Genomic DNA, 27,587 nt, shown 5'->3' with positions numbered 1-27,587 from the left:
CTTCACTTTTTTATAGGTGTGACGTCATTGTCCAAAGATTCATGAATAGCGAACTTCAATATGCATTTGTTAAAGCGAGATCAGTTGGCCTATTTTAGAAATAAATGAAAATAATAAATAAAAAAATCCTTTAATTGATTTTTTCTCATGTATTCTAATCAAACTTGATTTGTAGCATCTTTATTAGGCCCGCAGCCAACTTTGTTCAGCTGGGACATTTAACCTCTTTTAGGGGCTGCGAGAGCTAAAACTAGAAATGCCTTTATACAGCGTCTCATGAACAGCTTGGTGGATCTTTGTCATACTTGGTCTGGAGCATCATTATAAGGTCCTCTTCCAAATTTATTTATATAGGAACTTGGGCCCTATTAGGGACCACTATAGCTAAAAGTAGATATGCCTTTCTTCGCATTAACCACTAAAATGTAATGGATTTTTATCAAACTCGATGTGTAACAATATCGTAAGGTCTCCTGCTATTTTGTTACAAATGGGGATAGGGACCAATTTAGCTAAAAATATAAACACGTTTAATGACCTCTTCTTATGAACCGCTTCACGAATCTTCATCAAACTACTGTTGAATTATTCGTCTAAGGATAAACGAAACAAAATTGCAACCCTACGAAACCTTTGCGAAAAATTAAAAGAGAACCATTTAAATTGTTAAAGTGCGGTGTTTAGTTTTGCAATTTGAAAAATGTTAGATGAAAGATGAATGTTAGATGAAAAATTCATAAACTTCTTTCCTTATTACAATTCGCCGACCATCATTTTTAAAGATATTTCTTGTTTGTGTAACGTTGAAAAAACTATAAACTATGTTTTGTTTCTCTAACACAAGAAATAATGAAGAAATGTGACCGGTACACAATGGAACATAAATTAAGACTTGTTCAATACCCATATTACACATTTACCGAACTGCGCGTATTAGGTATGAAATGCGCGATTGAAATGGGTAAGTATATATTCCCGTTCATGACCATGGTTCTTATAGAATACCTAGGGATAGGGTATAACATGTATAGAGACATTTTTTTCTGATCTGGTGCCAGTGGCTACAACTATTTAAGAACACTGTGGGGAATATAATCTCTAAACCATATATAAGTTATATTTTGAAGAACGTGAATAAATTTCATGTCACGATATTAAAGATATGAAATTTAAACATAGCTTTTCATGTGACTAATGAAAATGGTTAAATTATCATGTAGTTGAGAATAATGATAGATATCCCGTAATAACAAACACTAAGGAAAATAATAAGTATCAGTTTCTTGAAGTATTCCAGATAATCAGAAGTTGATTGTGATTGAAATCTATGTACTTTTAGGATACATGTATGTTGGCATATGATAGGCTATATTTTAGACTTACAGCAAAAGATTCTTCAATATTATCCCATATTATTCATAAATTTATTTTGGTTTAGAGATTATTTTGATCATGTGATTCCCCGCAGTGAAGAAGTAAAGATGAATTTATTTTCAACGTAGCATGATGACGTGCCGAGCACAAGATCTGATATAATAGCTCAAGATTAGAAGTCGAATTTTCAATGGTTCTATAAGTGAACATATAATTCGTTTGCCATTTATCAAGTTCTTGTCCTTAATTAGCAACAGCTAAACATGACGTGCCCTGTCGCAATTAAAGATCAAAGACTCAGAGTATATACTTCGTGTCAAAATATCGTTTGCAATTATGTACCCCTAACATCTATAATAACATAATATTACAGGTGCAAGACACAGGTCCGAATACATAGTTTCAAGAACAGGCATTTGTTCGCTTAGAATGTTGATTGAAACACATAGATTAAAGCCCAACAGGAAAAACCATACTAAAATAAAGCAGCCACACATACTCTACTTGGTAATGAGTGAACTTGTTAGTGCGTATATGCGCATATATAGACTTTAAAGTAAAATTGAAAAAACGGACACAAACGTTCAAGAAGAAAACCGTCTGATAATCCTAAGAGGATGTTTAATCTATTTGTTGACTCAAAACTCAATTCTAAAACTAAAAACTAAAAACAATACTCCCCGCCTGGTGAATCCTTTAATCTAGCAACAGTAACCACAGAAACACATCGTAAAACATATAATTAAATACTTGCCATGAGCTAAACTGCACTTAGAGACATAAAATATGTAATCTTATCTCTTCTACAATTATCCATAAACACTGAATGATAATTACCCCCTGACTGAATTGCGCCGAAATAATAAACTTCAAAGAAAAACCTGATTATAGACCGCTTAAGTATAACAGGAATGTATTACTCGAATTTTCACGGTATAATTAATGCTCATACATGCAACCAAATAGTGGGTTCCATGTAAATTACATTCTGAGACTAGATTTTGTTTTTCAAATAATTATACAGTGGTCGTCTCCATTGTTTCATCTTATAAAACGGCAGAAGGGGAGTAGAGTTAATACACTTTTACCTCAATATTTCATATTTAGTTTCTTGAAGTAACAGCACTTCAAAACAATCAAATGGACCTGATATATAATTTATTTTTTCAAAAGAAAAAAATGTGCAGCCGAAATACTCTTTCTATAGTTATTACATAACATCTCCTGTTGATATCTGACCAAACAGACAGTCTGTCTGTCACAATAATAAATTATTTTGCAGGTCAGAATGATAGAGTCGAACGATAATGAAACGCTGACGTATACACTATAAGAAAAATGTTTGCATATTTTATTGTGTGCATTATGTATACATACATTTGATCGATTTTCATGTAATCTTTAAAGAAACCAATATTGAATATCACCATAATCTTGGCATGATAGCATATAATAGGAGTAGTACTTATTATCTGTATTTATATTTTAGTCTAGACCGTTGGCGCATGCGTAATTTCATCAAAAGGACTAGTTGTTTATAACGTTTTACGCAACGCCAATGTTTCTGCCATTGCCCCATAGAGAATATATAAACATTGTCCCTACAGACTGCCATACAGACACTCGTCCTTAATTGGGATATCCTGTGTCAGAAACAATTTATTCTCAGATTTGTTTTGCTATGAGACGTGGTTCACCTTTGATAGACAAACTCTGTTCCTTTGTTAAAATTATTTTTGTGGGCGGCGTAGCCGAAGGCGTAGCCACGCCCACAGATTTATTTTCTACAGCTAGGATAATGTAATTATTTGCATTGACTTGCGAACATACTAGTCACAATCCGTCACTCTAGTTACCTCCCCTGACGGTCCGTCCACAGTAATAATATCAAACTGAAATGAAATGAAAGTGATAATTACGTCAAGAGTTTGACTATCAGACTGAAATGAAATGAAAGTGATAGCTACGTCAAGAGTTTGACAATCAGACTGAAATGAAATGAAAGTGATAGTTACGTCAAGAGTTGGACTATAAGACTGAAATGAAATGAAAGTGATACGTCAAGAGTTCGACTACGAACATACCAACACTTCGTTTTAAAGTACATCACAGCCTAATGTATATAGATCTACTGATCGAGAAAAGAGGAATGTCATTTGACATATATGATTGTTCTCTGTCAGTAGTTTTTGAAATCAGATTGTAATTACAAAGGTGGTCAAAAGCTTACAGGTCTTTTCTCTACCACAAATTTCTTGCCTGTCAAGCAGTAAAGACAAGGTTATCTGGTTAGGAGATCACGTTACATTTTCCAAGCTACACTCACGCATATTGACGTCAATTTTGACGTCACAGTATAAAATGTCGGTTCAAATGGCATTTAAAAGTAATAGTATTGGTTTCATGATGAACAATAGTAAATAAATTTGCTATTCATGTTACAAAGATTCTAATAGGGGCCACTTAGAAAAGAACAACTTATATTTGTAAAATGACCCTTCAACAACAATAACAACAACGACAACAAAGCAACAAGAAAAGTAGGGTCATATATTTTCTTAGAGACATATATGCCGACCATGGAACTTTAAAAAAGATAGCTAGTTTTCACCACATAGGAAATGACTATGGAGTGTTACTTTTGATTTAGTCTAAGAAATAGGTCCATGCTGTGTGTAGTTTCATGCTTTTTATTTAATTCATGTGCTGCTAGTATTAGGAAAAGGTAAAGGTAGCAGTTATTGTGAATTTGCATGTTTTATTGATTTTTAACACTTTATTGATGTACATCCATTTGGCAGAGAACATTGCTATTCAACTTTCTATCATTAAATTAGGGGAATTAGTATCATGATACATAACATATGCGTATAAGCACCTTTGCAAAAAAGTTTGTTTTTACTTTTAAAAATGCAGAAAGAGGATGTCGAGGTCATGTTTAGATTAAGAATGAAATAAAAGCACCAACCGACCTACCCAAGTCATGAAGTTGATATGTTAACTACTTTGTAAAATGAGGTTTCTATCTTTTCGCTATCCTGCTCCCTAGTAGTTTGGACTATTCTGTCACGATGGGTAATATTTTCATTTTAACCTATTTTCGACGTAGTCTCTGTTAGATATTATTAATATTACACCCAGACATTTCTAGACAAATTATTCTTTTATTATACAGTTAATTGATGGCAGTCCACAAAACTTATATCAAGATATGTTGCGTTTATAAACATGTTAATTAAGTTATCAATAACAAGATAGCTTTCGACACTCACAAGCCAGTTAAAGTAATGCGAATTTCACATACAATATAGCCTTACTTCTGCATGTTTGTCACTGATATCCAATATCTATATTCTTCTTCAAATAATATATAAGTGTAAACTCATTGACCTCATCCTGTAAGTATATTGTAAAGGACGATAAACTGTCTGTTCATCCACTGAAGCATACGCCTCAGTATTTGGTAGGTTGTATGCTGCACGCACACAGAGGGGCGGTTATTAAACTGTGATATTACAAGCAGAACTATAAATTATTTAAATATTATATTTATAATCCATCAAAATCAAAATAATTATTATATTTATATATTTTTTTTCGTTCCAATCCCTTTCGTATTTGTGTAATATATGTATACTCGTAAAGTTCTGATTTTGTGTTGATTTCGAAATAAATATGTTTAAACTTAAAGGAGGTGTACTCACTCCTATGTACTAAATTTCCCCTACATTTGACATAAAGAAACTTCACATGAAACGTTGAACAAATGATCTCTAAAATGTTTCATTTCTTGAAGGTATTTCACGAAAAAAAATGCGTTCTAAACATAACCAATGCGGATATTGAAGTATATTAATCAGTTGAAATAGAATATTTACACTGAGTAGAGCATCTGTGCGTTCTCAAATTAAATCATCAACACAGGGATGAGTGTTGCTACAATATTTGGAAAATCCTTGCTCGTTACACTGGGAAAAATGATATGTTAAGGTGACACGCAATCGTCAGAGAAGAGCATAATAATTTTCAATATATTAATACGCCGTTATTGTATTCGGCTGAAAAGGTTTGGCATTGAATGATAAGTTAAACAGGTGAGGGTCGTATGCTAAATGTATATACGCAAAAGAATCAAAATTATCCATATCCTTTTATCTGTACTAAGACATTCATGGAAGCGTATTTGAAACACACTGTATGCTATATATTTCCCTTATAGTTTCTTCTTGTGGTTAGCTTTCTTTGCAATATATGACTCTGGCTATTTTTTCTGTGCTAAATACTTCCATGGGTTTGTTTTAAATTTATGTGAAGTAGGAGACAAAGTTTTAGTTTATACATGTATCAAGACTGAATCAAGACGTAATCGCCAATTGCAAGAGTTTGCGTCCAAACACAAAAGTCACTTTTTCAAGTCGTTCAACACATTGGTATACACATTTTCATCAGGCAAGGGTAGGGGTAAAAGGCGAGGAAGCAATCATTGAGTGTAATTAGAATTAGTTGTGAGGCATTGCTAGGCCTTTCTCTGCAATCCATATGACATAAAACATGAATAAACATCTTACAGTTTTCCATATTTTCTTTTTAAAAAAGATCGTTGAGCTTTTTAACCTTTAGCTTGCTGGCAGCAATTGATTCTGCCTTTGCGACCAGGGCAGTCCAAGATCAGCCTGCACATACGTTCTGCCCTTTTCGCTATTCAGTCAGTAAATTTTCAGTGAATACCCCTTTGAATAATAAGTGGTACTGCCTTAACTGAATAATGGACCAGTGCATTTTGGAAAGGGTTAATTACATTAATACCTGACATATCCCTTTAAAACTACACTTTTGTATCGTTCCTCATACATATAAAGCAGTGTGATTCACACATATAAAGTAGCGTATTTACTGTTGTATGATGCAACATTAATGCAAAGCATGTGCTTAATTATGTGTGGAGTTTAATATCAAATAGAAGGTAAACCTTTTCATATTTTCGCATGCATAATGAATATTTTGAATAATACTGGTTAGGTAATTGTAACAAATAAATACACTGTAGCTATTTTAGTATTAAGAAATTATTTAGGGTTCAATTAAATTCAACTATTGCAGCTAACGGTGTCTAAAACAACTAAAAGTACAGTACCATAACTCGACACTACCTGTATGTTTGTATGTAAGCTTATTTATAGTCGCCACCGGTAACCCACATGGGCGACTCCTCTAGAAGACTGTTTGTAAGGTTAGTGGGAGGATAGTGCAAGATACAGAAGACGCTCCAATTCCAGAAGCTTCCCTGGGTCTTTAGCGTGCGAGGTGTAAAGCACCAATAAACGAGACTCTTATCCTTATATTAGTAATTTTTATGTTGAGGAGCGGGGCTCGAACTCACGATCCCTGGTTTCGTAGTCAGACAGAGTTACCACTGGACCACTGCGTCTGCTCTAAACGACACTACCACACCCTCAAATAGGCTTTAAATCACACCATTGCATAACGAATCACTTGTAAATAAAATGGATCCGACTACGTAAGCTGTTTAAAAGCATTCATTCAAATTTATTTGCAAATTTGATAAATCTGTTAGTTGTTTACAACACATTCTTTATTTTGCTGTTAGATAAAATGGAAACATAAACACTTGCAAAAACTACATTTTCCGATTGATGCATGCTATTAAATATTAAGACTTGGATCAATTAAATTTCTTAATGGTGTAAATAACTATAAAATACATTACAAACGAGGTATATTTATATCTGTAAGTAGCAAACTCATGTTTGTACAGTCAACCAGCGAAGATTAATTACATCTAGTTAAATTACTCTACTTCAAAATAGATTTGTTTTACAACATGAAACGTAAAGATATGATTTGTGTGAAAATAAACACTAGTAAACGACTGTATACATATTAAGGAAATATTGTTGAAAACCGCAGTACACACAAACCAAGAAAAAATACAAACAAATTAAGACTATATTTGAAAGATGTATATATTGCGCAGGCAATGTATGTATCGTGCAGTCCTGTCGTTCAGATGTGAAATTTCTATTTATTTCTGTAGAAAAACTGAGATAGTGCTAAAGAAGTAAGACACAATACATTCTAATTGCTTCCTTTTATGTCCTATACCATTGATCAATACCACCGAAAGATTGCAGAAATTATCTCCACCCGTCCAGCACACATGTGTCCTGTATTGAAAGGGGTTCGAACATAAAAATAAACCCATTTTTGTTCCTTCTCAAGAGAAGGAACACTTATGGTGAACATGTCACACTTGACTGAGCATGTAGTGGATACAAGGGTATCGTCAAAGGAATCCGATTTCCCGTAGGGCGCCGTCATCTTGGACTCATGCATATTCATTACAGATAGCCTCTAGCCCAATATGTGTTTACGCATAATCAATCTTTATTCCAGTCTTTAAATAGTGCAATCCAAGTACGTAAATAACGAACAAGACACAATTATTAAGTTAAATCATGTAACTCTCGATGAATATATATAGTAAAGAATCGAGATTAATGAAATGAATATGCAACATCTAAAAATAGACACCCGCCAAAAAAAAAAATACGTAATAAAATTGTCCCTGGTCACGTGATTCCTTTAGCCTCTAACGTTTCAAATTTGCAAGTCATTTCTTTTGCGTAAACGTATACATGTACGAAATTTCTTTGTGTTAAGTGTGCGAGTACTCGCTGGTGTAGTCGCGTGATGAAAATATCCTGAAATGAAATACAGACTGCAAGACAAATGCTTCCAATAGCATAATATGTACTGCACTTGCTCATATTAAAAAAAAACAGCTTTGGGTTATGATAAAGCTTTTAATACTTAGATTAGTTCTTAAATAGATCTAATTAAGTTTGCACAAAAATGACAAAATATATTTTCCTCGTTGCACTATTAAACATTTGTAACATTATGCTAAAACAATATCCCTTAAAAAGAATATTTTATATGTGCTAGAAGGAACCTTTTGGTAAGCTAAATCTTGTATTCATTATACCTGTACAAGTCTTGAGTAGGAGCAGTAGAGGCACCGCAAAATGTGTAATATATTACGGTTTGTAAAAGTTTGTCTTCGATTAAACAGTTTTATAAGCCGTATATGTTGTAAAATCCATTGTGAAGTCAAATCACTCATACATGTAACATGATGTGCAAAGATTACCTGTGGTATCTAAGACAGCCACACCATTTGGGTTATAAATCAACGTCGTATTCATTTTTCAATTGTATGCCATTTATCATTCATTCGAATCATTGTGTGTAGACTCAGTGCTAAATTTATAAAAGGACTTAAATAAAATGATATGATTCAAGCCTCTGGGGCGACATTCGGCGTGGCGACATTCGATTGGGCGACGTTTAGCGGGGTGACATTGGTCGGGGCCATGTTTGGCGTGGCGGCGTTTGTCGGGCGCAATAATGACGTTCGGCAGGGGCGACGCTTGGCGGAGCGACACTCGACGGGACGCCATAACGACGTTTTTCCTTATGGTCAGAGACCACCAATTTAAAAAAAGTACAGATAACTTACTGGGAATAAGGTAATGTATAAATGGGAATAAGGTAATGTTTGTCCGTTCTGATTGGTCAGTCATGTAAACAAACCCAAGAAGCGATTTTTTTTTTCAAAATTGTATATTTTTACTGCATTTACAGTATTTTATTACACATTTTGATAAAATTTACTTAAATGATGTATCGCTATTCATATGTTTTTCGTCCGATATTTTGGTGACACTAAGATAGTTCTTGAAAAACATGTGACATGTGATTAGATATACATGTTTCGATTTATAGAAGGCCGTACACGCCATAATGTTGTAATGGAAGTCTATGGGAAAACAATTGGTGGTCTCTAACCTTATGTCGCGGCGACAGAACGAAATAACGAAATTGCACAAATAAGCCACACTGAGTCTTGGCTTGTTTGTATCAGGGAATATTATGATATTTTGTACTTCAGTTAAAATAAAATCCACGCAGTGTCATCTTTGAACGCTAGTGGTTTTCATGCACTCATATTTTAGTATAATATGTCATTTGGCTTTAACGATCAATTTAGTATATGAATTAGTTGGTGTTGCACCAATACGTATTGAAACTGGAAGTCTAGATATTAATGAAAGGATTTGCCCATTTTGTAAGGAAAACAATGAGGTTGAAAAACATGTCATTATGGAATGTCATTTATGTAGTGACCTGAGACAAGAATTGTTCAGAAAGCATGTTCTATAGAAGCAGAATTTAGGCATTACTCTGAAAATGAAAAGTTTTTATTCATTTTTATAAACATAACTATTTTGTTCGCTTTACAGCCAAAACCTGCTTGCTTATTTTAAGGAGAAGAAATGAATTTGTATATAAATAAAGTAGATCTATTTATAAAATGTACAAACAATATTAGCATTTTAGATCAAACATTTGTTTTAGGTGAATGTATAATGTCAGTGTTAATCACTCATATTCCATGCAATGTAATTTCCATGCAAAGTAATAAGGGTTTCTTTTTGCTTAACTTTTAAGCTCGACTATTCATAGAATAGGTAGAGCTATTGGACTCACCCATGCGTCGGCGTCGGCGTCCGCGTCCCGATTTGGTTAAGTTTTTGCATGTAAGCCAGTAACCACTTGTTGGAATGAATTGAAACTTCACACACTAATTAACTGTGATAAACCGATTTACATTGCACAGGTTCCATAACTCTATTTCTTTTTTTTAAACAAATTATGCCCCTTTTTCGACTAAGAAATTTTTGGTTAAGGTTTTAAATGTAAGCGGATTGTTACTTTGAACACATACTTGTCCACTGTGATGATCTGAAAAGCAGAACACAGGTTTCATAACTCTACTTTGCATTTTTACAATATTATGCCCCTTTTTTGACTTAGCAGCTTTTGGTTAAGTTTTTGTATATAAGCTGGTATCTCAGTAGATCTACCTACTAATGGGAATGGATTGAAACTTCACACACGTATTCACGACTTTCTGTAACCAAAGAATACTGTGACAGGATTCGTGCTCCACATCAACAGTCTCAAGATTTTCATCATCATTCCCAACTTTATCATCAGTTTCATCACACTCTGTATCACATCCAGGGAATTCTTGAAACATGGATTGTCCACTTTAAATGTTTTAACCATGTTAGAGGCATTATCCGATATGACGCATGCTATTTTATTCTCTAAATTGTAAGTTGACACAACTTCGTCAAACTCATTGCGAATATTTTCACCGGTGTTTCGGCCGATGAATCTATTACAAGCAATCATGGCAGAGTGCATTTCCCAATTGTTGATGTAATGACCAGTGATGCCAAGAAATGCCTTCATTTGGCGGTTACTCCATAGATCAATGGTGAAACAGATATAGCTTTCTGTGTGCATGTTTGTTGTTATTCTTTTTCTTATTTTTCTTTTATCAGACTATTTGTTAATTTGAAACGGCCTGGCATTGAAAACTTGGGATCCAAACACTCAACAAATGTCTGAAAAAAATGGCTTTCAACAGTAGATAGAGGTAACAGATCCCCTGCTATATATTCCACTAATTTAACTATCGCCTGCACCTGTTTAGGATGATTATCACCATATTTAGCTGTGTCAGTCGATTGAGCATATGATGTTATTATTGGTTGGGATTTCTTTGTCTTTTGGTCGTCACCTGCTTTGTTGGTACATGTCATCATATACTCCTCCCTGTGCTTGCACTGTAATATTGAAAAGCAAACATGATTGACAAACTTCATTGAAGACAAAGGTTTGTGTGTTTGTTTGTTTTGGGTGGCAGCATTCTTATGCAAAGATAACAATACAGTTAATTACCATACTTATGTGCATAATAGATATCTGTGAATACAACTGAAATGATATGCATCCATTGTTCTTATTAACACCTTTTTCTATTGTATATTGTATTGTTTTGTCACAGTGTCAGACAATGTCTAAGGGATGTTAACATAAAGTTATGACATTTCATTGATATTTGTTATTGCCAGTGCTAATATTGAATATTTCAAATCATTCAATATGTAAAATCTACTACTTACTTTCAAAGGCTTGACGAAGTTAGAAGACACCTTCAATGATCCAGATATTTCAGAAGGGCAATGCCAGCAATTTGCTTTGAACGTGCCCTCTGTGTTTTCCGGTAGTTTGAAAAATTTGTTCCATCTCATTTTCAAATTCAGAAAAAAAAAACATCCACATATCCAGAGAGACCAGCAATGACTGTTTCATACAAAAAATAAGTTACTTTACTCTTCATACTTTACTATTTATACTGAAAATTGAGCGAACTGACCATTTCTTTGTTATTGATGACAGCTCAGATCAGTGCAGGATTGCTATTATATTGCTATTATACATTCAACAGCAAAACAGGTTTATCCCATAATTGCTGTTCTGTGATATATGCTTCAGTCATGTCAATAAATATGATTGCTTAAAGGCATAACATCTAAATTATATTAAAGACAGCATGTATTAGATGCTAAGTTATAAAGGCACCATTTCATAAAAATAGTACAATTTTTTGAAAATCAAAACAACAAAAAAAAACAACAACAAAAAAAACAAACAAACAAAGTACTGGTTGAGTACTGCAGTACCAGTACCACTTTTTTGAGACAGTAATGCAGTATCAGTAACAGTAGTTGCCAAATTTTGACCAAGTAATTCAGTAGCAGTACCAGTAGTTGCTAAAATGGCTTCAGTAGTACTGCAGTTGCAGTACTACTGGTACTGCAACAAGCCTGATACTGTCTGCGGAGTTTGTGTTCAGTTCTGCTAACTGTTTACTGACAGCATTAGTAAAATGTTAGAACATGGCAAAATTGTAAGCAAAGGTGCTCTAGAAGTATTGCTAACGCTGCTAACATCAAAAAAGTACATGGTTGGAGACCTAAAAATAGCACCCTGCGCCGCCGAATTACACGTGCAAATTTTATATAATTATAAAAGTACACGAGAGGAAAGTAAATGTGGTCTTTAGAGTAATTTTTTTGAAGTTAACTTTTTAAAATATGAGAATAGCGCCCATAGATTATATCCTCACTAGGTAAAGCGAGAATATATGACGTCATGAACTAAAGTGACGTCATAAAGAGCACGTACAATACAATATGGCTGCCAATGCATACATACGGGTATTAAAACAAGCATTTATGACCAATAACGAACAAATACTTAGGAAATAATGATAAGCATTAGCTAGATAGTTAAAATACATAAGTCGATATTGATTTATAAAAGAATTTTAAGATATACATGCATAAGTGAATTTAGGTAGCCCATAAAGTAGGAACAAAAGACTAAGCATGGAAACCGGTGCATCACAATATTTCTTATTTGCCTGTTTTGTGTGGTTTTCTTTTTCAACGCGCCGCCAGGACGTTTACGTAATACTTGTAACGTACAAACAGTGCATGCGTTGCATTAAACACATAGTTTTGGTTTTCTTTGTTTAATTGAGAAATAAATCGTGGCGTGTTAGAAACAAAAAAAAATAAAGTGCGGTTAAAATACCATATTTTTTTTTATATTTATTACATGCTTCATCTCTCTACACCAAATCACATTTAGATACATTTTAGTTTTATATATTTTTTTCCGAGGTACATTATTCTATTACTTGTATTTATGAGATTTTACATAATGCACTGTACAAATGACCTTCACCTTTCAAAGGACACGGAATATAAATGATATGTTTACTTCAAAGCATATTCTTTAGGCGTAATTCATAAATATTAAACGGGCTATTCAAAATATGTAAGGAGACAGCTGTTTGAGATATGTGTGATACATAGATATGAAACTTTTACACAGCAAATTAAGATCTTGGTATCGTGTATATCACACACGATTATGACGGATACGATTCAGCCAATGTAAAAATAATCGTTAGTCGACAAAATTTAAATGTGGAAATGATTGATACCTTTCGAACAAATCGCAGGTGATAGATAGACTCAGCAGTATTCATGTTATTTTTGACAAAAAACAAATCGCCCTTTATATATTGACCAAAATAAAAAAATACGACGATATATTAACTTCGTGTTTGTGTTACGTAATTATTTTGTCGTAAAATGTGTTTTACTACAGTTAACATGTACTATCAAGAAATGGATTTTAATTACGTGTAACATCTGTTTGGAACAGGGAAGTCTACAGAGGTTTCAAAACTTATCTGTTAATCATCGTAGAATTTATCACCCTAAAGGCTGTGGACGTAAAACGACTCAAAAGATATGAGTGGAGAAAACTCCAAAGAGTTAAAAAGCGGGGATACAGAGCTAAAGAAGAATGTCGGGCTGCTATCCGCTACTGCACTGATTGTTGGAACAATGATAGGTAAGATATAGGGCTGCTATCCGCCACTGAACTGATTGTTGGAACAGCGGTAGGTAAAATGTAAGGCTGCTGTCCGCATGCTGCTCTGACTGTGTAAAATGTAGGGCTACTGTCCGCCAACTGCAGATTCTTGCAACAGTGAAAGGTAAAATATTGCGCTGCTATCTGTTACTGCAACAACTGTTAAAACATTGATAGGTAAATGTTGGACTGGTCTTCACCACAGAACTGAAGTAAAATGTTGGGCTGCTATCGGCCACTGCACGTATTGCTGAAACAGTGATAGATAAAATATTGAGCTGCTGTCAGCCATTGCACTGATTTCTGGAACTGTGAAAAGTAAAGTTTTATGCTGTTATCCACCTATACAATGATACACAAAAAGAGGAGTTTATTTGAAACATGAATGTAACGGTTTAGACAACAAATGTACTTTGGTTCCGCTTGTTTTGTCTCAATTGATGTTTGCCGTTTGAACCATATTAACTAGTACTGTTTAGCGCTGAGACTGCACTGTTGATGTGGATATAAATGTATATTCGGGACGTTTATATTCTATAGGTTATGGCCGTGCTTATTATTCCGTCAAGCATTTTCAGCAGGCATGTGTCATACAGTGTTTACATTTTTCTTGTTGTGTATAGTTTTATAATGCACACATCCACGCATATGTCCCATTGTTTAATTCAAACACACCAAAATATAGTTCATTAACAAACGTAAAATAGTGAACTGCGTTTAACTGCTTGTATTTATTGCTTTACGTGACCTCACAATGCACGTGTTCTAAAGGCAACTTCAAATTACGACAAACCTTGGGTATATGACGTTGTGACACATATGCACAACTAGATCTCCAACACACAGCATTTTCTAAGTCAATGTGTTTCATGTTTTTATATATATTTTGGAATTGTTTTCCAATTACTGTGTATTGTATATGTGTTGAAGTACACTAAATCTTAAATAAAATTCGAAAGATGTACTGATACAGTTTCAATTTCTATGCAATAGTGGTACAATAAGAGAATGATGACAAATAAGACTTATAGCTAATACGTTTGCAGATCAGTTCTCACACAAGATGAATAGCCACTGTTTACATACGGTTGTGCTTTCTGTAACAGCAATAACCATATATCCTACAACTAGTTCTAGAGCAAATATTCACTGTTCACCCTGCTGTTGCTTTACCAATTGGTATTACAATTATCAAAGTAAAATCATACATTAATGTACATTTTATAGTTAATGATGCAATATCGTAGCTGCTGTACAGAGATGATAAGTGTTTTATGAGTAAGAGAATTAACGTGAGCATTAGGAAAAGGCTAATGATTACATAAAAGTAATGAAATTCATTTCATCTCCCGCTAGTTGATTAACATGAAGTGTGCCTTTGAGCTATATTTTCTTTAATGTACAAGTAGGTTTCTGTCTGGAGTGCATATTTTCCTAGCCTAGTTTATATTCCGGTGTAATCGTAAAAACAATGCATGCTGCATTAATTATATTTGATGTAATAGCAATGTGAAGGGAAAGAAATTTCTTGTTTTAAGGATGTTTGTATAAAACAACATTTACAGTGTTTCAACATCCGTTATTGAGAATTGCAGAACAATATCAGCTATCAATGCAATTAAATTTAAAATGTCAAAGTAGTGACTGGACAAAAGCAGACCATTGTCAGTCTAAAGTATAATTAGTTTTAGAAATTCATAGTAGTAACTGGACAATAACAGATCATTGTCAGCCTGCCTTCAAAATGTTATAGTAGTAACTGGACAATAACAGGTCATTGTCAGCCTTCAAAAAGTTAAAGTAGTAAATGGATAATAGCAGGTCATTGCCAGCCTTCAAAAAGTTATAGTAGTAACTGGACAATAGAAGATTATTTTCAGCCCACAGTACAATTAAAGTTTAAAATTCACAATCGTCATCACTCTATACTTCGCATGTAAAATATGTTCAAATTCCCGTCAATATACACACAACAAGCCGTTTCTGACGTTAGAATCCATTTTATTTTATTATTACCATGGAATCCATTAAGGGGACGCATATTGCTACATTCACAATTCATACAGTAATGCGGAAGGGGTGCATATTCAAGAAATCGATGGTGGGAAAATAAAGAACATATTCCTAAACTGATATAATACTGATGGACACCTGCAATATTCAGTATTTTGTGGATAAGGATGTGGTACTATGAATGTAATAGGAAAACAGAGGTTTTTGTGAAAGTACATTCAACACAAAAAATTAAGCTTTTGTATAAGGAAAAAACAGGTTTTTTACAATAACAGTGTTCCAAATAATATTGAAGGGATGAGATTTTCTTTCTAACACACCAGGTTTGCTTAAACATGTAAAAATTTAACGCCCACGTCAGTTCATCGGGATGGACGCCATAATTTTCATTGATAAAAAATGTAAACAAAAAAATCAGAGTGGATTAGCATTGCAAGGGCATAACATGACATTCTACACAATGAATACCTTAGAACAGATATCTAAGATGCTACACAGGTCAGGCGGGTTAAATGCATAATGTCGATCACTTGAAATTCATCTTGAAAAGGTGGTTAATTTTAGTTTGTTTACATGGTTTTTAATTTTCCCACGACTTCTCGGCGATTCACTGCAAATGTATTACTGCGCCGGACGAAAGGTAACTCTAATAAACAACGGGAGACAACTTAGGTGTCAGCACGTGTACGATTTTTTAAAAAAAAATGTCGATGACCATAATTTCTTATCAAATAATGAATCCTATTCAGATGTTCGTCTTTAATATTAGAAAATTATTAATTTCTGTGGACATTTGTCAAAAAATATTACTTACAGTGGACTACTTTGCGCATCAAACTGGTTTCCGCTTCAGTTGTGAGGCACTTCCGTTATACTTTTTGACAACAATAACAAAACACAAAATGAATCAATAAAGTCACTTATAAACCGACTGCTACTTAAATCAGTGTAAGTAAAGTTGTTGTTACAACATTATACATGTTCGTTACGTTATGAGATAAAGTTTATCTTGAACTGCATAATCCATTAATTATACGTTTAGATGATATTGCATTTACAACTTATTTGACCCCGTTTTTTTACGTGAATGACAGCATTCTCGTGCAACTCGTGCAAACAGAGTTATGAAAAGTATGGTGGAGAATTCAAGGACAAATTATAAATGACATTAAAGTGAGGATAACTGTATATTCGTCCAGTTTTGATCATTGACATTCCTGCTGTGTATTAGTAACTTTTGTGAACAAGATTAGAATGTTGCTTTTGTACATATACATATTGATTGGACATCTCAGCCAAATTTCATACCTTATTTTAGGGATTTTTAAGACAATACATTTTCAAAAGTTTGTTGAATGTGTTTTGATATTTAAGTGCATTGTAGTTCATGAATACCAAGTTAAAAAATAATAATGGCAACATTTCTAGGCCTTTATTGTAAGCTACTAGACTTCTGTAACGATAAATGTTTAATGTATTAAGGGGAATATACTCTTTTAGTTTTGGAATGTGGCATTCCTTGACCACCGTATCTTTTCTTATGCACTACTTTGTAAACAAACTAAGTAATGTGTTTTAGCTCACATATGCTAAATGAAAAGCAAGACAGTGAACTTATTTCACATTCTTTCTTTAAATTAGAATCTGTAGGACATTGATAAATGTTTGGACAAAGTGAAGCACTACTATTTTCGCACCAAAAAGTCTTTAATTGTTGACTTTGAATGTACACATGAAGTCTTATGTAATTCAACAATAACTTTCTTGTTTCAGTTTTTCTCATTTTTATTTTAGTGAGCAATCCTTTGTGTACTTATAACAGTTGAAACAGCATTCATTTCATTTACCAAAACCTTGTACTTTTTTGCAGGTAAATTTTATAATACCCCATCCACTTTTTTCTAATTTCAATGTATGCGTCCCCTTAAATATTACATGTTAATGAAGTTACGTTCAGGCAGGTGATTGGGGGAATGGTGGTTGTTGTTGGTGGGGGTCGGGTCTTGAGATGTTTTGCAAATATAATTAAAGTACCGTGTGATGGCCATGAAAGGTCGCCCAAATCTTGGACGCAGTATTGCGATTATTTCTGATGCTTTAAGATCATGAAGTCCATATAGTATTCTCGTCTTAAATCGGCGCAATGGGTATAGAAGGGATAATGTACATTTAATTACATCTCATGGGTGGTGTACTCTATCAAAGCGAGAAAGTTATTATTTTACTATGTTGCGTTCTATGTTACAAAAGGATCAGCTGAAAGATTTGAGCCGAAATACTAGTACATGGTTATTCGCGACTGACTTATGTCCATAGTCAACGTGTATTAGTGTCTAACATGACGGTAATATGAACAAATAAGTAAAGCCCCACTAAATAAGCTGGGCGGTAGAACCACCAGACCTAACCACCCGGCTTCAGTATTGCTGGTAATATAAGGTCTGTTTTTGTCTTTTATACTGAAACTTTTTTGTGCTAAAGTCAGTAAGGATGATTCTTAACATTTGAATGGCTTGATTAATCTAGGACATTTATCACATTTGTTTCAATTTCATATTGAAACCATAATTTGCTAACGGTCTTATTCAATTATGTTTTAGGATCTGGAATTTTCATTTCACCGAAAGGAGTTTTAGAAGGGACTGGTTCTGTCGGGCTGAGTTTAATAACATGGGGTGCATGTGGACTGCTGTCAATGTTTGGTAATGATACATAAATTTATTATGGTCCAATTTGGATATATCAGGGTCCAATTAATGTAGCATCAGGAATATGTTGTAAGTACACATTATATTGTTCATGTATTGATGTATTTTGCATAAAATGAGATGTAATATATCATATCTGAAGGGTCTTTGGCTGTTTTTCTGTTTTGAAAGTTTGTGTGTATATATAGAGTTCTACCTGTAAATATGTTTTCAACTGACATAAAATTTAGGTCGTTCCAGCGTCTTTTATGTGGAGTAGTGCTTACTTTCATATGATGATGTATCTGATACTAATTATACTTTATGTTTTTATGGTGAGTGCTTACCTATTATCATCGCTAATATGTTGATTGTTTTAAACAGGTGCTCTCGCGTATGCGGAATTAGGTACAAGTATTCCGAAATCTGGAGGCGAACATGCCTATCTAATGTACACGTTTGCAAGTGAAAAATGCAAACTAGGAAATGTAGTTGCGTTCCTTTATGATTGGGTAAGTAGGCTGGCAGCTTTTGTGAATAAGCACTTGTTCTACAAGTTCTTGTGTTTTTTTCAAGTTGTATAAGCAGCTGTATGATAGTGGGTTAGTGTGATTTAAAGTGTTTTTACAATAAAATAAAGATATCAGCTTGGAAAAGTAGCAAGTATACATGTAGTTTCAAGAAAGAAGGTATATGCTTTCTCCATTCATTTGTTAGTATGTAATTAAAACATCAATTTGTATGGCGGGTTAGGCAAGTCTCATCTTTTAACCCTCTCGCACACTCTTACAGGTGGGGATGTTTATTCTTAGACCGACAATGTTCACGGTGATGACGCTATCTCTTGGAACTTACATGGTGAAACCATTCTATCCCACTTGCACAGATCCGCCAGTTTTACCGGTCAAATTATGTACAATAGCCGCTATGTGTAAGTCTAATCTCAGTAAATAATTGTACAAATATACCAAAACATCATCTAATCTCAGTAAATAATTATACAAATATACCAAAACATCATTTAATCTCAGTAGATTAACTATGCTAATATACCAAAACATCATCTAATCGCAGTGTAAATAATTATACAAATATTCCGAAGCATCATTTAACACAAGGTGCTGATAAAAACTATTAATTTTCAGTCACATGCTTATTTCGATTTACTTTACTGTTTCAAAGTTAAGATACTGATATATATTCTATAGAAATACTGTAAAATACTTTGTAGCACATATATGTCTTGTATGCAATTGACGAATTAAGAACATTTGGTTGCAGATAAAAGGTTATCATTTTGAATACTAAATGTGAATATATTAGCGCAAGAGAACACGTAGTACTCAGGTTTTAGTCGAATCTTTAACGATAATTGAAATTTAAGCATATGGTTAACAGTAGTACAATCAATCGAAAGTTTGCTTCCAGAACCAGATATACGACATGTTAAATGTTGGAACACAAGAACCTGAATGTTTATATAAATGTAAACATTTTCATCCATTTTTGCTTCAGTATTTCTTGCCGCCGTAAACTGCTTCAGTGTGAAATGGGCTACTTACTTGCAGAATATCACCACATGTATAAAACTTGTTGCTATAGCAATCATCACGGTTGGTGGACTCTACAAAATTTGCAAAGGTATACAACAGTTTGTGCATCAAGTAAACTTTTGTCATGATGGTAACTAGTTTGACATTTCAATTTTCAACTTGTTCCGCGTTATATCAAAATAAAAAAGCGAGAATCACTGGAAGATTAATAAAACAACTCACTTTAGAGTTCTGATGCTTTGAGATTTTCTCTGACATAGAGATGGTTGAAGAGCTCAACGAAATAAATATCGAAATGAAAATATCCATTCCATTTTATTGCCTGATGCGAAGTCAATTTCAGTCTTGTATATAAAGTGTTCAGGTAAATTCGGATTCTAAACATTAGGCCAAATGACCCATTGCCGCTTTTAGTGCCAGAGATCTAAATTGTATACGCGACCGTATCATACCAAAGACGTGAAAAATGGTCCTTGAACCTCCCTTGCTTGAACGGTTGTTTTAGGCGGTAAATAAGCCAAGGATAAGAATCTGTCACTGTATGCCATTTTGGTCGCAAAAGAACTTTGTAGTTCATGTAATTTGTTGATCAAATGCTACGATAGATAAAGCTTAACTTTACCTTTATTACTTCAGTGCTTAATAAATTAGTGACCCTAGCAGTGCACTTAATAATGTCTTTATATTTCAATACGCACTTATTTTCTACAAATATATATTTTTGATTTACTCTACTCCTGTATAAAGGTAACACGATGTATATTGCTGAGGGGTTCCAAGACACAGCTGAGGATCCATCGCTTATTGCAATAGCCTTTTATAATGGGCTTTGGGCATACGAAGGATGGCAAGTAAAACAACATAAATTAAAACATGTGGAAATGCATGTCATCTTTCTTTTGTCCAAATTGATGTTCTTAACAGTTTCAGATATTTCCATGCCGTAAAGAAAAAATGCATTGGGCATTTATGATGTAGCATTAAGGGTCTGAAGTTTGTGGTAGTTGTATGATAAAACAAAGGCTACTGTACTCCTGTAAGGTTTAAGTTTTTATTTTGTCCGTTTCTAGTTTACTATGTTAAACCAAAAAAATATCCAACTTCCTGGCAGAGTTTATTTTTAAAAATCCGCCATCAGTTAAATTCCAGTTTCGGGTTACATTAAAAATAAGTAATATTTTGTAACTCTTTACCATCTGTTTATGTTTTTTCAAGATGATTTTTTTGATATTTAAACACTGTTATTGACTTGAATAGTGAAAAAAATGAACTTTCTTTCCAGGAATAATCTTAATTTTGTGACTGAAGAACTACGCAATCCAGAAAGGTAAGACACGTTCTACAAAATTTAGTTGTATTGGACGTAACACGGTTATCAAAATGCATTAATTAGCGGATGTACCGCTATTGCTTTCAATGCTGCTGTTAGAATTTTATTCATAATTACATAGTTTATAAAGATATAATTATAGCACATCAAATCAATCAAAGATTGTTCATTAAGAGGTTAAATGATGATGAAAGATAATAATAAACACTTAGAAGTAGGAACATAAAAGGCAATTAACATTATAACCTAAGAAAGGGTCAAGTACACATACTTTATCATCATCATACTTTAATCATCATGATCATTGGTGTTACACATAGTGCACTTATATTGTTGTCACTAGTGGTTTTACATCCTTAAATGTGAGTGATGCAAGCGTATTTTCATAAGTAGATAGATACTTGACAGTTGCTTTTAAAGTTTCAAGGCGAAAATCAAAAACAATAAATAGTGAACCTCATAAATTTATTTGTACGTTACTTAAATACAGTATTTTGTGTTTTGAACTGTAAACAAATTGTAGTGACCTAAGGAATAAAGCATTAAGCTAAACTATTTCTTTTAACCTTTAGCCTGCTAAATTTCTAAAATGGACTGGTCCATCATTCAATTTGGGCAGTACCATTTATGTTTTGAATGTGCACATGTGTTCACTGAAAATTTACTGACTGAATAGCGAACAGTGTAGACCATGATCAGCCTGCACGGATGTGCAGGCTGATCTTGGTCTTCACTGGTTGTAAAGGCAGAATCACTTGCCGCCAGCAGGTTAAAGGTAAACTAATTATCTAATCGTTCTAATAATTTATTCAGAAATCTACCGCTGGCCATATACCTGGCAATCCCGCTCACGACAGTGGCATATGTTCTTACCAATGTTGGCTTTTTTGCCGTCATGTCTAAAGAGGAAATTCTTGTTTCTCATGCAGTGGCGGTTGTAAGTTAAATAACGTTAATTAATCATAAAAAACAATAACATAAACTATTACCTGAAAATAGCGTTTGTTTGAGAAATTGGTATTTAAAAGATATTGTAAATATATAATCTACTGTTAAATGTTAAGAAAATCTAAAAAAGCTACCAAATGATAAAGAAATGTTATTTAGTCTAACTGCTTCTTAGTACAAGTATTATATATATATATATTGTTGCCCTAGCTGGTAACTTTTGTTCAAATAATTGTGCCTTACTGACTGTCTCAACATGTATTTTGTTTTCAAGTACATTGGAACTTCAATTGTATCTTCAGACATGGTCCAATTACATGCTTGGTGTGATGTCATGGATAATGCCAATTTTTGTTTGCTTCTCGTGTCTAGGTTCTGCAAACGGTTGTTTATTTGCCTCTGGAAGGTAAAATATTATAGATATGGATAGTAGATGTAGGCAAATCATAGTCGTTTTGTATTTCTAGTACTGTACTTTCAAGCAACATTTTTCTGAAACTTACAAGTGAGATGGCATGTTTGGTCAATCAGTTATCCCCATTGCCGGACTATTTTTCTTTAACATTTGGAAACTTTAGATAAAGCATATACCATGTCTTTTATAATGTTTAAACTGTAAATGGTCACACGACTTTCGTTTTGTGCCATAACCTTTAAACAGTAATTTTCAATTGGATTAGTGTTTTCTTGTTTGATATTTTCAGGTTGTGTTTTGCTGCTGCCCGCGACGAACATGTTCCTAAAATTTTGTCATTTATTCAAGTAAAAAGGTTAACACCAATGCCGTCAATCATATTTACAGTAAGTGTCTTTCGTAGTAGATATCTGTATCACACGTTTGACGTCATGTAAGTGAAATAAGGTCCTTACAAAATTGTGGTAACACTGACATTGACGTCAATTTAAGTATAAGAGACGTTGGTCGAATTGACTATGTCTATGATAGATAAAGAACGAAGAAATTGTGATGTTTAAGCAACAAATAAGCCAACATTTGATAAAGAGAATTATAACATTTGCTGCCTTCCTTACTGAAATAGTATTTTATTCAAACAAATAATTCAATATGAAAAGGTACTTTTAAAATATCCTTTATTTTATTTCTTTTGACTCCTCGAACTTGATGAATCTGATCTAAATGACCTCTTTACGTTTATGAACATTGAAAAATTATAAAATTAACACGTGTATATATGCTAAACATGCAAATCCTTTTCTATGTTTTTATGTTTTAAGTGTTAAGGAAAGTAAAGTTTTGATGATGCTTAAGTATATACTTAAGAAGGCAATTGCAAACTGTTATTATATTTCAGACAATAATTGCAATAGTAACCCTTATTCCTGGAGATCTGAGCACATTGATAGATTTCTACAGCTTTTCAATATGGCTTGGATACGGAATAACAATTTTAGCTTTACTCATACTCCGGTACAAAGAGCCGGAGCTTAGAAGACCCTATAAAGTAAGCATAGTGTACAAAAGTGCAATGTGTAATGAATATATGGTATATAAGTAGATGCTATATTAAGTAATTTGACTGTATCTCTCGTTAGCTAAATATTTGTAAAAACAGTTCGTTAAGTTTGAAAACACTTACGATCGCTTTCGAGCTCATAAGCATGTAGATACATAGATTAAAGATGTTGCTACAACAGGTATAGTATCAGCGGTTAACATTACCTAATCTTAATGTTAACCCTTATCATGCTGGACACGATTTATTCTGACTTTGCGACCAGTGCAGATCACGATCAGCCTGCACATGCATGCAAGCTGATCATGATCTGCACTGTTCGCTATTCGGTCAGTATTTTTTGGTATGCACCCCTTTTAACAGTTAATGGTACTGTCCAAATTGATGGACAAGTTCATTATAGAAATTTAGCAGGGTAAGGACACAAACAGTAACCTCAAAGCTACCACAGCAAATGTTTAAAGTTGCGTTGAAAATGTAGCAACAGTTAAAAGGTACACTTGTCTTCGAGTTGTTCGCAGTATAACAATGGTAGTTAAAAGACATCTTATCAATTTCAGGTGCCACTACCTATTCCAGTCCTTGTGCTGTTAATGTCATGTTACCTGACAATATCGCCTGTTATTCAGACCGGACGTATCACATTCCTATATGCTGTGCTTTTTATAGCCTCTGGATTATTTTTTTATATTCCATTTGTCTACTGCAAATTCAAACTTCCTTATTCTAGTAAGTATAGTATATTTATTCTGAATAGTTTCGTGAATTACATGTATTTGAAGTGCATGTACATGTATATGCACAAACGCAGTTCATACCGTGAAAATATAGCTTGATCCCACATGAGACAAAATGTAAGATATCCACGAATCATCTCTATTGACAGATTATTGCATTGTTAATTTGATTTCGTTGTACCTTCTGTCTATTACTTTTTAAATAGCAAATATATATTTTTTATTTCATGATTATCTTTCGTTTATTGAAATATTAATTGTGCTTGTAATTTTCACTGTTTCAAACAATGAATGGATTATCAAAGGAGTATAAATTATATATCGATTTGTTATCAAAATGTCTTTAAGATCATTAAAACAAACGCTCATCATACTTACATGTATATGATGTCAGTAAAGCGTACAGAACTGTTAACTTTAGATTGTTTTAGACGCCAAGTTGTTTTCGTGTTACGTTGTGCATTGCGCGTGACGCGAGTAAATGGGCATACTTTGCGAGGAAATGAATAAATGGGCATACTTTGATTAAAAGCATGTAAAAGACATGAAATAAAAAAGAAAATGCGTTTGTGTTTTTTTTTAACTTGTGAACACAAGATCATACATTTGTACGCATTGCTACGCCACCCGTGTAAATATTGTACCTAATGTTCACTCTGGGAGATACTTTGATGTGCAAAAACTGTCTAAAAGGGCAGTATCTGCATACATTACCAAATGTTAACATGCCGTTCAACAATGAAGTTATAGATGTGTTGTAAATCGAAGTATTTATGTTTTATAAATCTTTAGAAATTGTGCAAAGAGTACATAGAAACATCTGGTAAACCTGAATACTTATAAACACATTGTGTTATTTCAGAGAGAATCTACACATTCCTACAGTTACTGATGCAAGCTGCTCCCACGAAACATGAATGAATATATCGACGAAATCTTTTGTATAGAAGTTTTAATGAAAACATCAGTGAATATATTTGTATATGATTTGTATATAGACATTCTGTAATGTTTTGCGATACAGTCATCAAGTGACGTCGATCAAAAGCGCCGTATGCAAAGAGGTCAATATGAATAGTCGGGAAGTGCGTATATATGGGAGGACATTTCCTTTTTCACTTTGCGTTAAAGCAAAACGGTACGCTTTCAGAAGTAAACCATTTAAGCTTTCGAAACCAAGAGGTATTCAAATGCTTTGCGAATGTAAACCTTGCGGGTCGTACTAGATGAAGCAGACGGCAGTCAGAGAACAGAAAGAAAAGACGGTGAAACATCTTAAGCTGAAACGAATGACACACAGAAAAATATAGCGCCAGTCAAAATTACTTATATTTATAATAATAATATAATAATTAAAAAAATCAGTGCAAGATCTAAACGTATGGTACATAATTTCAAATAAAGTTGGTTGCTGGAAGAGAAGAAAATAAAACTATTTTTTGCTACATTGAAGCTTAAGTAATGACAGATTTTCATATTAACTTGTGTGGTGAAAGCAACGAGTAATACATATTCAATAAATATCATTTGGCTTACAGAGTTGTATTTCTTGCTGAATATCAATGAAATCCTGAGGATTGTTTGTATCTGTATAGTTAGGATATCATTTGTTTTCCAGATACTACATAAATAGTAATGATAATAAGAAAACCTAGATGAACGCACTTCGAGAAACATTAGAAACTTCATTTGTGTCGAAGCAGCATATGTAATCCTACTTGCAAAGGCCGTACCTTAGTAGATTTGGGCGATTTACGACGAAGAATGGTTTGATCAAACTGGGGTCATCTGAAAACAAAATATTTTCAAGTGATAGTTGACTAGACAGTGGAAAACCACAGGTCGCCCAATACGACATAAACGAAATTGTTGCAGGCTCGGTTTAACTGAGCCTGTTCATGGACGGCAGTGGAAATGCAACCTACCGTCCACGCCCTCTAGCCCGGGGTTGAGCATATGACACGCCTATAAATTGACTAAAGGCATTTACATCGTAATTAATGTTTTGAAAAGTAAATTAAATGGAAGATATGACTAGAGTCGACATAACTTATCTAATATCGAACCCTTAACAATATCGAGGGCTTAGAGCGAAACTGGTCTATCTGCTTCTATTTCTATATACAGATAGACCAGTTTCGCTCTAAGCCCTCGATATGAATAACATCTGTAAGATGATCATTTGGAAGCATAGAATGCAACCATGTAAAATAACAGCAGACTCGTTTTCATTGAGTCTGTTCATGAGAGGTAGTGGAAAGTGCAAATCCCCTCACGCCCCCTAACACCGGCTTAAGCGGAGCTCTGTTACCAATGAACATTGAGTGGACTCCATGATCCCAAAGGACCATAAAATATAACAACACTGAAGTCATCCGTTTACGTATGGAATCGAGTTAGGGTAATTTGATATCGTTGCCCGTTTGCAAACCCTTATACCAGGTCGGCACGAATACGCAAATGGGTACAACAAAGATATTTCATAGTGTTGTATATTGAATAGTACTGTCTGTATATTGTGATGTACGGTCATGATTTTGTATTGTTATGTCAACCGGTTTCCAAATCACTAAAAATTTCCGGTTCTAGATCAGTATTTCCATGTAACTGAAGAAGTTTAAGATAAGGGTGGATTTCCCGAAAGCACAGAGCAACCCAAACACAGTCAGAGAGCCATGCATGGCACAGTGGGCCCGCACCAAATAGAAACTTTAGCGGAAAATATCATATGCAAAATACAAAAATGGTTTGAATTGATTTTATAGCTAGATAAAAGGTCTGGTATCTGTATAAAATTATACAACACTCTTTCTTTGTTATTTCGGAAGAATACTGTTTTCATTGATTTTAAAAATAACCACAGTTGAAAAAGAGTATCAGATTGATTTAGAAGTATCCAAACTGCTAGGCGAATTTTCGAATGCATTGTGAGAAATTAATAATTTCAATATATGTACAACAATCATTTCAATTTATAGGGCCGCAACAGCAAGGTCGTAGGGCTTAAATGTTTTGAATACAACTGTACACATATTTTGTTCGTATTGGTATGACTACACTGAAAACTTTATCCTAAGAACTCA

The 27,587-nt window shown here is 33.8% G+C and overlaps 1 protein-coding gene across 4 annotated transcripts in view; it reads left to right on the top strand.

Annotated features, from left to right (window-relative positions):
* The window catches only part of LOC123549325 (b(0,+)-type amino acid transporter 1-like), a 28,946-nt gene extending 2,903 nt beyond the window's left edge, over positions 1 to 26,043 (top strand). The window contains exons 1-14 of one of the 4 annotated variants that reach the window (XM_045337324.2): positions 6,183 to 6,337; positions 13,549 to 13,740; positions 18,375 to 18,476; positions 18,846 to 18,973; positions 19,254 to 19,392; positions 19,977 to 20,102; positions 20,762 to 20,861; positions 21,297 to 21,341; positions 22,158 to 22,281; positions 22,595 to 22,698; positions 22,997 to 23,093; positions 23,606 to 23,755; positions 24,328 to 24,496; positions 25,367 to 26,043. In XM_045337324.2, coding sequence (XP_045193259.1) covers positions 13,638 to 13,740; positions 18,375 to 18,476; positions 18,846 to 18,973; positions 19,254 to 19,392; positions 19,977 to 20,102; positions 20,762 to 20,861; positions 21,297 to 21,341; positions 22,158 to 22,281; positions 22,595 to 22,698; positions 22,997 to 23,093; positions 23,606 to 23,755; positions 24,328 to 24,496; positions 25,367 to 25,425 — 1,446 coding nt within the window. In that variant the 5' untranslated portion in view covers positions 6,183 to 6,337; positions 13,549 to 13,637 and the 3' untranslated portion in view covers positions 25,426 to 26,043. Of the gene's footprint in view, positions 1 to 6,182; positions 6,338 to 13,548; positions 13,741 to 18,374; positions 18,477 to 18,845; positions 18,974 to 19,253; positions 19,393 to 19,976; positions 20,103 to 20,761; positions 20,862 to 21,296; positions 21,342 to 22,157; positions 22,282 to 22,594; positions 22,699 to 22,996; positions 23,094 to 23,605; positions 23,756 to 24,327; positions 24,497 to 25,366 lie in introns of those variants that run through there. The other 3 variants (XM_045337326.2, XM_045337325.2, XM_045337327.2) reach the window with 3 other exon arrangements.
* The last annotated feature ends 1,544 nt before the right edge of the window (positions 26,044 to 27,587 follow it).

The sequence above is a fragment of the Mercenaria mercenaria genome, chromosome 6, assembly GCF_021730395.1.
Source record: "Mercenaria mercenaria strain notata chromosome 6, MADL_Memer_1, whole genome shotgun sequence".
Taxonomy (NCBI): Eukaryota; Metazoa; Mollusca; class Bivalvia; order Venerida; family Veneridae; genus Mercenaria; species Mercenaria mercenaria.
The sequence above is the reverse complement of the archived record's forward strand: the minus strand, read 5'-3'. Positions and strand labels throughout refer to the sequence as shown.